Source organism: Aquila chrysaetos, chromosome 3, assembly GCF_900496995.4.
Source record: "Aquila chrysaetos chrysaetos chromosome 3, bAquChr1.4, whole genome shotgun sequence".
In the NCBI taxonomy this organism is placed as follows: Eukaryota; Metazoa; Chordata; class Aves; order Accipitriformes; family Accipitridae; genus Aquila; species Aquila chrysaetos.
In genome coordinates, this window is record NC_044006.1 from 6,583,456 (window position 1) to 6,597,128 (window position 13,673).

The following is a 13,673-nucleotide window of genomic DNA, read 5'->3' on the forward strand; positions in this document are numbered from 1 at the left end:
ATCTGTAAGCCTGACTCCAGCCTCTGCCGCTGCGTCAAGCGGGACCTACCCGGGGCAGCGCAGACAGACCGCTGCCGCTTTGAATTCATAATGCTCGTAGTTGCGCTATCCCAGTGTGCCACTCCAGCAGCTGTATTCTTATGAGCTTGTTTCCTGCTGCAGATTCTTGGGAACACAGCCTACTCCACGTGTACACAGAACATACCGCACAATGGAAGTACTAGCATCTGTCTGCTGAAACCGTCACAGCCAGCCAGCTGATGTTGCTTCGTTTATTCTGACCTGGCAAGGAAAGAACAGTAGCCGTTTCCACACTTAAAATGGCTGTCCTATTGCTGAGAGCAGAGGGACGGCCTCTGTACTGCCTGTATATAAACCTAAGCTTACCTGGAAATAAGAATAAACGGCTATCAGCTGTTTGAACATGAGCTGTAGGATGAAATTCACAGTTCTATCAACCCCAACTCACAGCCTGAGGCGTGCCAAGATGACGTTCTGCCAATGCAGATATTACTGGGTTGTGTTTTTTTTCTTTTAAACTACGCCTGTCACCCACCACTAAGGGGACAGACAGGTTCTTTTAGGGATCCTTGGCAGAATGATGACGGCACTAAATCACAGTTACAGTTAGAGCTATATTTTCTTAACAGGATATTATGATTAGTGTAGCACAGAATTTATGATTACAATGTCACAGGATTTCTACAAGTAGAAGCAATTAATACAATCTACGAATAGCATAATACAGAATTTATAATACAACATTTATCACCTGGCCCCTCTGAAGATCAGGACGGATCTTAATACATGGTCTGCTGTATCAATATAACAATCATAATCTAGACTCGAAAAATCATATAAAAGAATACAAGTCACTCAGTCCTCGGAGGAAGCAGACGACAGCGGAGGCATCCCTGGCCTCACTCTCCAGCAGCAGTTTGGGTCCCAGTTCCCCACTCAAGGCTTCCAAGTGCTTGATTTTACAGACAGCGCTCTGTGTGCTGCTACGCTTCCCCGTCCTGCGACAGGGTCATCACCACCACCTGGCTGGCCGGGCGCCTGGACCTTCAAGGCCAGCAAGGGAGTAATGGGCCTGGTGCCCAGGAATCTTGAGGCCGGCAGGGAGGCGAAGAAGAAATCTGTTTGGTTTGTCTACTTGGTTCACAGGACCTTCAGGGGTTGACAGAGGGAAAGGGAACACATAAATGACCCGCTCGGTCACAGAGAATGGCTGCTTGCCTTATAAAATGGCGTTAGTTACGCTAACCACATTGCCAGGGGTCGGGAGCGGGGGCTACCGGTCACATACGCCCCAGGGACAAGATAGCTGCATGGGGTAAATAAGCAATTTAAAACCATATTCAAATCTTGTAATTCAAGACTATTTCTCACTTTCATTATCTTGTGCATTTCCAAGCTTTGAAAATTAAAATAAGAAAGACATTGCATTTCAAATTTTTGGAAAAAAGTGCCCTTGTTTTTAAGTAGCATATCACTAAGCTTACCTGTTTGGTTTTTAGTGAAGTATTTTTATTGGCTCTTTTCTTTCTTCCTTCAAGAAATCCAGTTTAGAAAAAAGCCTGGAGCTGCTTACCAGTTTTAAACCTAGTCTCCTACGATAGCAGTAGGAAAACCAGTCTAAATTATTAAGATTTGTCTTAGAAAGGGAAGTTAATTAGAACGCTAGTAGCCAATAGTCCAGCTCATGTGCTAACTCCCTCAGCTACACCCTCGCCTAATTCTAAACTTAAATGCCTGGTCCCCAAACATGCTACCAACACCTTTAATACTACCCAGGTCCCCAAGACTCAGGCAGCCATACAGACATCTCCCTAAGCAGCTAAAAGAGCATCTCATAGTTTGTTATAAAAAGCTCTTGGGTTACATTTATGGATAGGTATCATGTACGCTCCTGTAGAACTCAAATTAAAAAATATTTCCATCTTGTATGTATCTTCTTCCATTCTCTGAGTATTTTGGGATAGCCTGATATTACAAGTAACTGTATCTAGTGTTACAGCACACGTGCAGTAGCTTGGCATGGCACTGCTAGCTCCACAGAGAACTTTGGCGGAGCCAAGGGAGCAGCACTCCATGCTGCAGGGAAAGCTTTCGTTAAGAAGCCATCAATACTGCCATCTCCTGGCATAACAGGAGATTTACAGCAACAGCTTTAAATCGCACATTTAGAGCATTTTGTGCATACTGCAACTGCTAGCGTAGAAAATTTTGTTAGGGAATTGTTTTTATTCCGAATTTGTTCCATTCATTATTTTGCGTTGCAGCACTAGATGATGATTCTCTCACCTGGCTGGTAAGCTGAACAACCTAAGGGAAATGTTTAACATAGAAGTTTTTAAAGGAGATTCACTTTGAAAGAAGTTAGTCTTACCCCAGACTGCAAATGACACTTAGCTAGTGAATCTGGAGATGTAAAAATGTAACAGCATAAACCTTAACATTTCATTTTTCCCCGGTCCATCTCTACAAACAGCAACAGCAGAAAAGAAAATGAGAAATAAGTGGCTTCTACCATTTCAAAGGCCAGATAGTAAAAACCTTTTGATATTGGTTTGACACAATTCCTTATTCTGGACAGTTGCCCAAACACCTCATCTGCAAACAGCACTTAACCACCATTAAATTGAACTAGGCCTAAGCAATAGTTTTATTGAAATTTCCCACATACACCTAACCACACCTCTATCTCAAATCCATACTTCTCCAGAGAATGATTCAAACTAACCTGTTTTCCTAGCCAAGGAGCGAGGCTGGAGTACTCACCAATTCAGCTATTACATTTCATCTGACAGATGGTAAATTAAGATACTCTGCCTGACTGCTTGCCATTGTGCAAACATGTCTTGCTTTCATCTGTGAGAGGCTTTAGCAGACAAGCTTTTTGCCAATTGCTTCGTTTTCTGAAATACACTTCATTAAACCAACATGCAAGACCACTGACATGCAAGACCAGCAGGAGGAAGGTTAAGATTGTTTATAAACAATTTTCAGATAAGCTAAGTCCCCATTCTGGGGAGTTTAAATGAGCTGCTCTTTATGCCAAAGATTATTTTTCTGCCATAAAGCACAAACATTGACAGCAAACTTTCAAAAAATTAATGAAAATAATTTATTTTATAGATCTAGCATTCCTGTGGTTAGTGTTGTGTACACGTTAGAACCTTACATTCTACTCCATTCAGGTTTTGTTGACAGGTAACTGCCATAGAATAGCAAATTAATACATTTCCAGAGCATGCGCTAACACTTATTTGCGTGTGAATAAGCTCTCACTACATGTTTGATGCTTGAAGGGATACAGCTGTGTGTACTTCACAAGAGAATCTTGCCATAATTCCAGGGAGGAATAAATTGCCAATGCATTCTCTTAACTTGGGTAATGGAAAACAAATCAGTTCAAAGTTTGATTCTGTCCTCCCAATTGAATATATCTAATGTGCACAGCAACGTAATGGAAAATATGCCCTTCTGAAATTAGTCTGAACAATTAATGCGATGACTAAGTAATTCTGAAACCTTGCTGACAGATAAGAAGAAATTGATTCCAATAGGAGAGTAAGGACTCAACATATTAATACAGAACTGTATTACCAAACAAGAGAGACTTACCAGTGCTGGCTTGATAATGAAAATATATTTTGGCTAAACTTAGTACCCACTTAAGTAGGTGCAACTCCATTGGATCCAGTAGAAACGTACCTGCTGAACTGGAGTGACTCTATTTTCTCATCACTCATTCACATTCTTAAGTATTTAAACAAAGAAACAGTGGGTTTTTTTTAAACAAGAAACAGATGATACATTCCATTCTTCCCTGTTTACACCAGTGGGAGTTCTGCACATGAGAGATCAGAAATTTTATTTTTTTTGGTCATCAATGATCACACACACACTTAACCTTCAGCCTGCAACAGCTTGGTGGCATTCATTTGACTGGGAAGACTGGAAAAAATGTACTAACAACCAAAGATTACAGCATAATAATCACAACCTTGAAAAATAAAATTCAACAAAAACAAAAGAAATGTTTGAGCAAATGGCCAGCTATTGATTTAACTACTGAGAACTCTTTCCTATCTTAAAGAAAACAAATAGCCCATGAATGTGAAATGTAAAGCCATGTAAACCATAGAAGTAGGAGGGGAAAAAAAACCACTAACTGGAGGAATAAAACCCAGAAAAGAGCATCTCTAAACAACAGCAGAGTATATTTTATGGGCTTCCTTCAACTATACCAAACAAGAAATACACACCCAACAAAAACTGATGAATGCTGTAGAGAGAAGAGTCTGAAGTTACAGGACCAGTAAGCTATAGAGAGTTTGAAGGTAGTGTGATTCATTTGTACTAAAGACAAATTGTCAGGTGTTCGGCTGTTGAGATAGCAAAAGAACTTGATTCATTCTCGTAAAACAAAAGGCCTTTCATGCTAGTCCTCTTAATTCTTTGACGCAAAACCACAGGAATCGTTCATAATGGAATAGCGACTTGAAAAACCATTAGATTTCCAGCTCAAGCAGCTGGGGAAAAAGTACTTTCAAAAAATGTATCTGAATTACAGTGAAAGGACAAGAAGCTGCTTTTAGAAGTGAAGCACACCACCTTGCCCATGCCATTATAAGAGAACTTTTGAATACAAAAAAGCATTTAGTAAAAATTTTATTTGAAATGTAGCACAAATCCATAACCATAAGCGTTACAACATACAGTTTTACAGAGAATTTGTACAATATGACAGATATTTCTATACATGCGCCCCCCCATTTTTATTTAGTCATTAACAAACAAACAATAGTTAAACAGGAATAATAAGCATTCACTTCTAAAAAGAAAACTTTGGCATGTATACAATTGGCTAGTTAAAAGTAAACAGTGGTAGATTCAAGTCAGAAAGACCCACTTGTTTTGTTTCACAGCATTTTTGATCAGGATGAAACTCACCAGCACTATTTTCTAGTTAATACAAAAATGAGTACTTTTTTTTCAGTCCAGAAACCCCTGTTAAGGGACAAAAGTATGTTAAGAGATGTAGAAGAATCAACTATTAACTCTAAAAGGTGTCAGTTTTAAAGCAGTTTAGGCCACAAGTATTTTGCACACGTTGGTGTGGTCATGAACAAAACAAACCCTTTAATGGTTTGCTCTTATTACTGAACTATGTATCACTTGGCACAACCGACAATTTCTCCTTTGGACTGAAGAATGAGCATGAGTGTCGTTGGCTCAAAAATCATGTCCATTGCTGGAGCGCAAGAAAAAACTAAAGTAGAATTTGCATTGTGCCCATCATCTATCTTGAGTTTCTGTCACTGCTGTTGGCCACTCACATACCTACCAAATTCATCAAAAAAAAAAAAAAATGAGGGAAAACAATTTGCAAGGCATTTCTTCCTGGCATACAGTAGACAGTATTTCCATTTTAAAAATCAGAAAACAATGAAAGAACCCCTGAACAATAAGTAATAACAAGCCTCCTTTGAGAAGAATTACTTGCAATTCTTCAAGTACTTACAAAAAATACAGTATTTATACAACTTCTCCAGAACTATTATAATTAACATGTTTTAAGGTAGTACTAATAAAATAAATCCATAGATATAAATGGTTGCACTTGTAAGCAGGAATATCTAACCCAGATTTAGATTTTGCTGCAATTTCATTATTGCTGTGGAACAGACAGTGGTTAAGTCATGTGAATACTAGCCTCTCTTTCTTATACACATCAGAATTTCTAATTTGAAAAAATGTTCTCCAGCAAGTCAGAATACATTTAATGTAATTTTTACAGTTCCTGCTAAATGTTAGCGATCCAAAGTTGACTGAACTGTGGTGCAATAGGGCACAAATGGTAGAAGAGCAGTGGAGTAGAGGCAGGAATGGCAGAAAAACAGGAGAGTAACACAAGTCACACTCACACTCACTACTTCTTATTCCTAGGCTTTAACTCTTCCGCTGCATTTCGCAGAAAAATGTAGTTTTTCTTTTGTGGATTATAAAATTCATGACCCTAAAGAGAAAAATTATCTGTATTTACTCTCTTCAAAGAAGAAATACCATCATTACCTTAAAACGTAAGAATATGAATATACCATTAGTTTGCTTTATTAAGATTTAATCTTAAAGTCTTTAAGACCAGATATTGGACAATATTGGTGGATTAGAAACAGCTTACTATAACAAGTAATTACAAGCACTGTGCACATAAAGTAAAATTTAAGGGACTTTTATCCATTTTTAAGGTATAAAAAGCTTTTCATAAAAAAATAACCACGTATCTCTAAGCTCTACTTTACAGATGCAGCATAAGAGCTCAATATGATTTTTTTTTTAATGTCATTCTAGGCAGAGAAGAAACTAAAATGTTAATGGCCACCCCGTTTCACTTTACGTTTTCTATCTTCTAAATGAAACAAGGTCACATTTTTTCAAAGTTCTACAGACAACTGCAAAAATATCTCTGTTCCCCAACTGCAGATGCAAATATACTATTTTGCATATTGACATTATTTGCATACACATCACCGACTCAATATGCAAGTATTCAAATCAGGGAGAGTAGACACTAATAAAGTCCAACGCACAGTTTGAAAATTACCAACTCCACTTGACAGAAATGGTTCTAGAAAGGAAATTTAGTACGTACTGATTTTATTACATAATATTGGTTTACAAATCTGAAAGATACCTCGGTACCTATCTACCACTGCAGTCTACCCAAGCATCTAGAACAGAAGAATTCATCTGCCCTAGCATCTAACAAAGTTACCTTACTTTGGGCAGCATCCCGAAGACTAGATACAATGCAGTAAATTAAAATTTTGCTCTCTTTGTGGCATACAATCAAGTTCATCTGTGTGATCTCTGCATTCATTTCAGTCAAAACCACAAAGAATGTTATCCTCAAATTTAAAAGCACTAGGTATAACAGGAAAGTAATGCTTTTAATGGAAGTTGCCATTCCATTAAAATCACTTACATTTCAACCTTGCTACCCCTTCTTAAACTATTAAGGAGCATTGGTCCTCCACATACCATGGTTTGCTGGGATTCTCTTGCATCTGTATGATTTATTGTTGAGTCAAGTTTGGAAGAGAAATACATAAATAAGCGCTACCAACAAGCTGCACTGAATGGTACTGGAAATTTAGTACATGGCATTCAAACACTGGTTTAAATGTTTATAACCACAGCCACAGCTTTTTTTAAAGTTAAAGAGAATCTGCAAAAGCAGCAGAGATTTGTGGGAACCTGTCAGGGTGCCACATTGCCCCATGACACTCCCCACAGCAGAATGCGTGCGAGCAACCAGAATAACTTCTGAATCATGTAATTTACATTTTGCTCATCCACATTTGCAGAATAGCATTATTTAGCAATCTTATCCAACTGAAGCTAAAAACCAAAGAATGCACTACTTCAGTGCTAAATTTTGTCAGATGTCTAAAATGACCATTGTAAGTTCTCTTGCATGCTTGTGAAATTAGAAAGACTCAGCTACTATTTACAAAGAACAGTGAAAGCCTCATATGAAAAGATAGTCTTAGATGTCAGCTGTAAATACGAGTCTAAACCTTTCTTACCTTTGACCAATCGTAACTGGAAGCATATGCAAATATATTGCCATTATGGTTGAAACAACAAGCAGATATTGGCTGGTCAAGTTGTTCTGATGTTTTTAGCTTTGTTCGTGCATCTTTATCCCAAAAGCTGAATCTACCATCAGATCCTACTGTTGCAAGAGTACCATGGACAGGGTGAAATGCTATCCCGTTTACCTGCAGAATCATAAAAAATACTGTGTAAAACACCACACATGGGAACACTCACAACACATGTGCTGAATCCTTAGAGTAAATACACAGCAAAGACTTTTTTCAACTAGATATAGTTCTAAATTTTCTTTTAAATGTTTTCAGATATGTTTTCTGGAAAAACAAAAAAACCCCAAACCCCACCAAAGCAACAAGGAAAGCATCATCTTTTTTGTAGTACCTAAAAATTCAATGCATAATCCCATTACACAAATATTATTAAGTATTGCTTTAATATCAGCAAGATTAACAAGTGTCATCTCCACCACAATGATTTTATCAATGGTTGATCTGGTGCTTGTTTTAAGGGAAGTACAAGAGCTTGTCTTTCCTCTTAATGTACGACTGGTCTTTAAACATACATCTAAGATAACTTCAGGCAAGATAAGAGGTCAAGGAGAACAAATAATTCACAGCCAATTTTACATTGAGTGCGTATTGCCCCATATAAATGCTCTAGTGGTATATGCTGAATACTTACAGCATAGATATCCTGAGGTGCTGAAGTGTTTGTTCCATTGGAGCGATGACACTTAAAAGTGAAATTATCTTTTGCACTGGGGAGGGGAAAAAGAAGTCTTTTTACTTTCCTCATTGTAAACTGAGCAACAAAGAAAGGATGTTTTATTAAATGATACTTACGGATTTGGGGGGTTGATATAATGAATAGCTACTCTTCCTTCAATACTTCCAAGGGCAAATCCAGTAGGTTTGTTCACTTTGTCTTTAAAGATAGCAACACAGCGATGCTAAATTTGAGAAAGATACAGAGGATTTTAGATGGAGGACTGAGGGCCAGATTTTCTGAATGCTGTCTGTTTTCCACAAGGACACAAAACATTACATACATCAATGGAAAGTAAAGCAAAAACACAAACAAGGTCAAGAGATAGGTCAAATTCTGTGAGAATTTGGGCCACAGTATTTACATTTCTAAATCCTTACAAAAATTAGCAACAGATCAACGGCAAACCAGGACATGTGCCATACCAAGATAAAGTACTTTGGTTTTGAAACACTCTTTTTACCCAAAAATGGCGAGCCCAGAATTTCAACAATCTATATAAATAAGCTTGTAATAAGTATAATCATTTACCTGGTGTTTAAGAGGAGATTCTATTCTTCTGAATTCAGAAGGTTGATTCTCTAACTGATAAACTATCAATCCCCTTTCTGCAGTGGCCACAGCAGCCATAGGATGAACCTGGGTAAGGTTGTAAAATAGGTTGGAAGAGAGACATTTGTGTTAACAGCATGGCAGAGAATTCCATTTATTATTTCGCAGAAATCTCTGAAGAAGTTAAAGGAATTAGACTATTTTCTGGGGGGAATAGAGGGAGGGAAAAGGGAAGACAAGAAAGAACAAAATTCATTTGTAGACATATCTTCACACAAAACAAATCAGTTCTTCCCTGCCATTGAGAAATTAAACATACCAAAAATCTTCTAATTATTAGCTGACCCTTCCAATGTGAGTCACAATAAGGGTAATGCAAACTCATCCAGAAATGAGGGTAGGTCAGTCCTAGTGCTGATTCGGTTTCGTGATGTTAAAAGGATACTAAGCATGTTTTGTATGATGCAAACACGTATTTTTCCAGAGCCTGATCAAGAAGGTCAATTTATGTTTTATTGCTAAAATCACACAGAGATCGAATACTATTCTATGATTCTATACTAACAGTCAGTATTTAGTGCTAACCTACAGAAGCCTCCAAAACTGCCAGTTTATTCATACTCCCAGTCATCTAGCTGACACTAGTTTACCGTATATCATGGCTTACCACATCTGCACAGTAACATCTTTCAGGGAGCTGCAATGTCATCATAGGTGTTGGTGAACGGGTATCCCAGAACTGATGGAAACAGAAAAATGAACAAACTTATGCTTGGAGTTGAGGATATACCATTTAAATTACTTTAGTAAAGAGAATGCAATTGGTACCAAGTTGTTTCATTCTTGTCTATAGTCAGAATACTGCAAACCTCTGTGAAGTGAGGCTATTTCATTAATCTGTTTTTTGTATTAGTGCTTAATAAAATATTTTAACTTCACAAGTATTTTCATACACAGATTACTAGCACACTTTGTGTCGATTTGTTCAGGTAAAAATCATACCTTCAAAGTTTTATCCCAGCTTCCTGTCATCACACAGCTATAATTTGGTGCTTTAATCCAATGGATAGTCTTCACAGGAGCATCATGCTGAAGAAAAAAAAAAAATTACAAATACACGTACATTTACTAGGACAACAGTCCACATTTCTTATGTTCCCCATATTTTTTGTATGTATTTACACTTTTTTAATCCATTCAAGAAAAGTGATTCAATATTTTAGTCACAGCAGTTAGGATGAAGGTTGGTCATGACCTTATTGTGTTTAATGCTGTAAAATCACCCACGTAAGAAAAAAATGGATACTGACACAAAGAACTACAATCAAGTCACCCTGTATAGGAATATGGTCACAGCAGAAATACAGATTATGAACAGCAGGACTTTCTATTTATTTATAAAGGGTATTATCCATCATGGTAAAAATCAACAATTTGTAATAAATAATGTACTCAACTAATTAATGTATTAAACTAATGAAAAAACCAGCTTCTGACAACAGCTGCGGAAGAAAGGCCTATGTTAATTACATCAACAAGATTTTAAAATCAAGGCTGAGAATCTGCATTTTATCACCCCAAATAAGATACAAGAAGCAATCATTAAAAGGACTAACTCTCTTAAGTTATATAACTGGTAACTCATTTTAGTCACCATAACTACATATTCTACAAACAGACATTCACTTCTAAATTGAGAACGTAAATTATAATCCCTGTTACTGCTGCAGCAGAAAGCTAGTATTTGTGAAAGTGAATTCAATGATTTCTTAAATTTTTTTCCCCATATAATGCAGCAGGGTGACTTAGTGAGATCACTGCAGCAATGAAAGAGCTCTCTCTCAAGTAAAATAGAGGAAACAGCTGTACAGGTTATTCAAATCACTTTGATTGCAGGCCTCCCTATTCATGTGCACTTCATTATCTCAAAAATATAAAAAGGACCCTACAACCTCTTCTTCAAATAGCAGCATCTACTTCAGAAGCACTAAACAGTAGCTTAATTTGCTAATCAAGGTAGCTTTTAATAAAAATAGAAAAGGAAAAAAAACACCTAATAGCTTGGGGCTTGCTTGCTTACTTGTGCAATCTGAATAGCTTGATTACTGTTGAGATCCCACATTTTGGCAGTTTTATCACAGGAAGCAGTAAATACTTTACTCCCATCCTAAAAAACCAAGAAAAAGGCCAAGAGATTAAATAGCCCTATCATGCAGTATCTATTAGAAAACTGTCAAGTCTTACTCTCTTCTAGTAATAGCGTAACACGAATGTAACACATACAGGGACCGCAAGACAAAGAAGAAACATAAAAATGGAAATTTATTTACGACTGTATGCATCGTAAAAGAGAAAACTGTGCTAGCTATTATCTAGCTTTAAATACATTATTACTTTTAAACTCGCTTTTACCCTTCTTAGGCCCATGCTAGTCTCTTCTGTTAGGACATGCTTAGCACATATTGACAGTAACATAAGTCTATATAATAATCATGGGCTGCGTCTACATGTGGCACTCGTGTCTGTCTGGAAACCACATGCCAATTTATTTAGGGTTTTGGTAAAAATTGTTTGTCTGTTTTTCAATAGGAACATACATCACTCCAGCAGCCATCTAGTACAGGCCCTGTGTGCATCTGCTGAGCCTTTGGAATTGTCTGTCCATTATCTTGAACTTCCCAGCAGCGAACCTGTAACAGGAGAAGCGTATACAGACGTAACATATTAACACTAAGAACTTAAAAGACCTCTCTTCTTGAAGATCCCAGCCTTAAGTTTATCCAACAAAAAGCACGATTACAAACACCAAGCTTTTTTCAGAACTACCGAAACCTTATTTTCTCCGATTATGTTCCTTTTAACTGTACAGCCACAACTCAACCCCACAACTTCAACCCCACCTCAAAAGTACCTTATGATCATGTAACACCTCCCAGTGCTCTCCTGGGCAGCCTTTAACCATCAGCTAGGAAGAAGCTGCCTGCTGCAGGCTACCGGGCAACAGACCAAACAGAACAGTTAAAAAATGCACTCAGGTTTGTCTTCCCCTCCCTGTTTTCCAGTTGGGATCTCACCCTTCAATCCAACCAAACTTCAATAAGGTTGTAGGAACGTAATCTTTTTGAGACTACACTGTCAAACTGGATAATTTACCATTGTGTTCATGGTTCTTTCACTGGGCAAAGCATAACTATGTTAGCCTAACTGTGTAAGAAAATGAAGCTAAAAACCAAACAAGTAGGAAAAAGAAAAGTTGAAGTAATAAAAATCTAAGAGGGAAAACTTTGACTGCATATTCCGAGCTGAAGCTTAAAACACACAGGCAGAGGAATGACTTATCTGAAGCTCACAACTGAATTTCTCAGTTGAAGCAGCTCAGCTGTGTCAAACTTAGTGCCTTGGCACCGGACGCAGATTTTGCAGTTCTACAACAAGGAAGATTTTTCAGGCGCCCTGGCACAAGTGTTTAGAGTCACATCTTGCAGTTTAGGCACCAATGCTCCCACTTTATTCATCTGTAGGTCTGACTGTGAGTACTTACATCATTTGCCCATGATCCTGCAATGAGGAAATTACCCGGCAATGTTGGTGGACTAAATGCTAAGCAAGATATGCTGTCATCAGGTGGAGATGTTACTTCAATATCCTATAAAGGACAGAAGACAAACCAAAATTAGCCACATTTGAAAACCGTGCACCGAGATTCTACTACTTCCGTGGGGTGAGTTGGTAGGTACTGCCGTGACACATCAAACCACAGCAGAACAACAGCAGTTCCCACGGGGGCTAACGCACATACCTTCATCGGATTATGGTTATCTGCAGTCGTACTGCCAAACATGCTGGTACCTCCAGTACCAAACCCTGATGTTGATCCAAACAGACTCATCCTTGCCCTGCAAACGAGGAAAAGCCTTACTGAGACCTGCAAGGCCCTGAAGCATCCCTAGGATGTCTGACCGCAGCCACTACACCAGCACACCCCTCACCCTGCCTGGGAGGCACCCAGGGATATAAGAGTACACGAAATTTTAAGAAAAAAAAAAAAAAAAAATCACACTTCTCGTTGCAGCTGGATCCCTGACACCTCCCGGTCGGCCACTCCGCCACCGCTGTCAGGGATCCCTCGCCGGTCGTCACCTGGCGAGAGCGACCCCCCCCCCCCCCCCTCCGTGCCCCTCAACCCTCCCCCGGCACCGCGGGGCTGCGGGAGCAACGGCGCCTCGGGGAGCCCCGCGCCCGGCACAGCCCGCCCCGGGGGTGCTCCCCCTCCGGCACACGCCCCCGCCTCGCGTCTCTGCCTACAGCCCCCCCGGCGGGGCAGCGAGGATGCCCGGCAGGCGAGGACGCGCCATTTCGCGGGGGGCCCGCTTCCCCGCCGCCAGAACCGGCCGGCGCACGGAGCGGCCGTCCGTTGGAAGGGGGGGGGGGGGGGGGGGGGGGCGGAGGGCGCCCGCGGGCGAGACCGGGCGAGACCGGGCCGGGCCGGGCCGTCCGGGAGCACAGGGTGGACGCCGGCGCCTCCCCTCACTCACCCGTGTGGCGGGCCCGCTCCGGCCCGCTGCCTCCAGCGACGCGACGCGGCCCGGCGGCTAACGCGGCAGCGGCGGCGACGGGGGCAGAGGCCGCGTCTCTCTGCGCAGGCGCCGCGGCCGGCGGGGCGGTGGCGGCGCCTGCGCCCTTGTCCAGGCGGGGCAGGAAGGGGCCGGGCGCGGGCAGGCGCA

General features: G+C 40.0%; 1 protein-coding gene across 4 annotated transcripts; it reads right to left on the reverse strand.

Moving 5' to 3' along the window:
- Window positions 1-263: 263 nt before the first annotated feature.
- Window positions 264-13,609, reverse strand: RAE1 (ribonucleic acid export 1). Of its 4 annotated transcripts, none has more exons than XM_041122212.1 (13): window positions 13,485-13,609; window positions 12,749-12,845; window positions 12,491-12,595; window positions 11,547-11,639; window positions 11,030-11,116; window positions 9,952-10,038; window positions 9,617-9,688; window positions 8,929-9,036; window positions 8,475-8,581; window positions 8,314-8,389; window positions 7,602-7,796; window positions 5,943-6,028; window positions 264-282 (listed from the first exon to the last, which is right to left on the reverse strand). In XM_041122212.1, coding segments are annotated over exons 2-13 (1,107 nt in total). In that variant the 5' UTR covers window positions 12,839-12,845; window positions 13,485-13,609; the 3' UTR covers window positions 264-281. The 4 variants fall into 4 exon arrangements, with proteins under 4 accessions (XP_040978146.1, XP_029864128.1, XP_029864127.1 ...); XM_030008268.2 differs by lacking the exon at window positions 264-282 and adding an exon at window positions 4,668-5,019; XM_030008267.2 differs by lacking the exon at window positions 264-282 and adding an exon at window positions 4,668-5,352.
- Between the last annotated feature and the right edge of the window lie 64 nt (window positions 13,610-13,673).

Coding starts and splice junctions, on each gene's coding strand:
- RAE1 (XM_041122212.1), bottom strand. CDS start 12,838: ATGAGTCTGTTTGGATCAACATCAGGGTTTGGTACTGGAGGTACCAGC. Junction 12,596..12,748: donor ATAACCATAATCCGATGAAG/GTATGTGCGTTA, acceptor TGTCCTTTATAG/GATATTGAAGTAACATCTCC. Junction 8,582..8,928: donor AATCTCCTCTTAAACACCAG/GTAAATGATTAT, acceptor TCTCAAATTTAG/CATCGCTGTGTTGCTATCTT.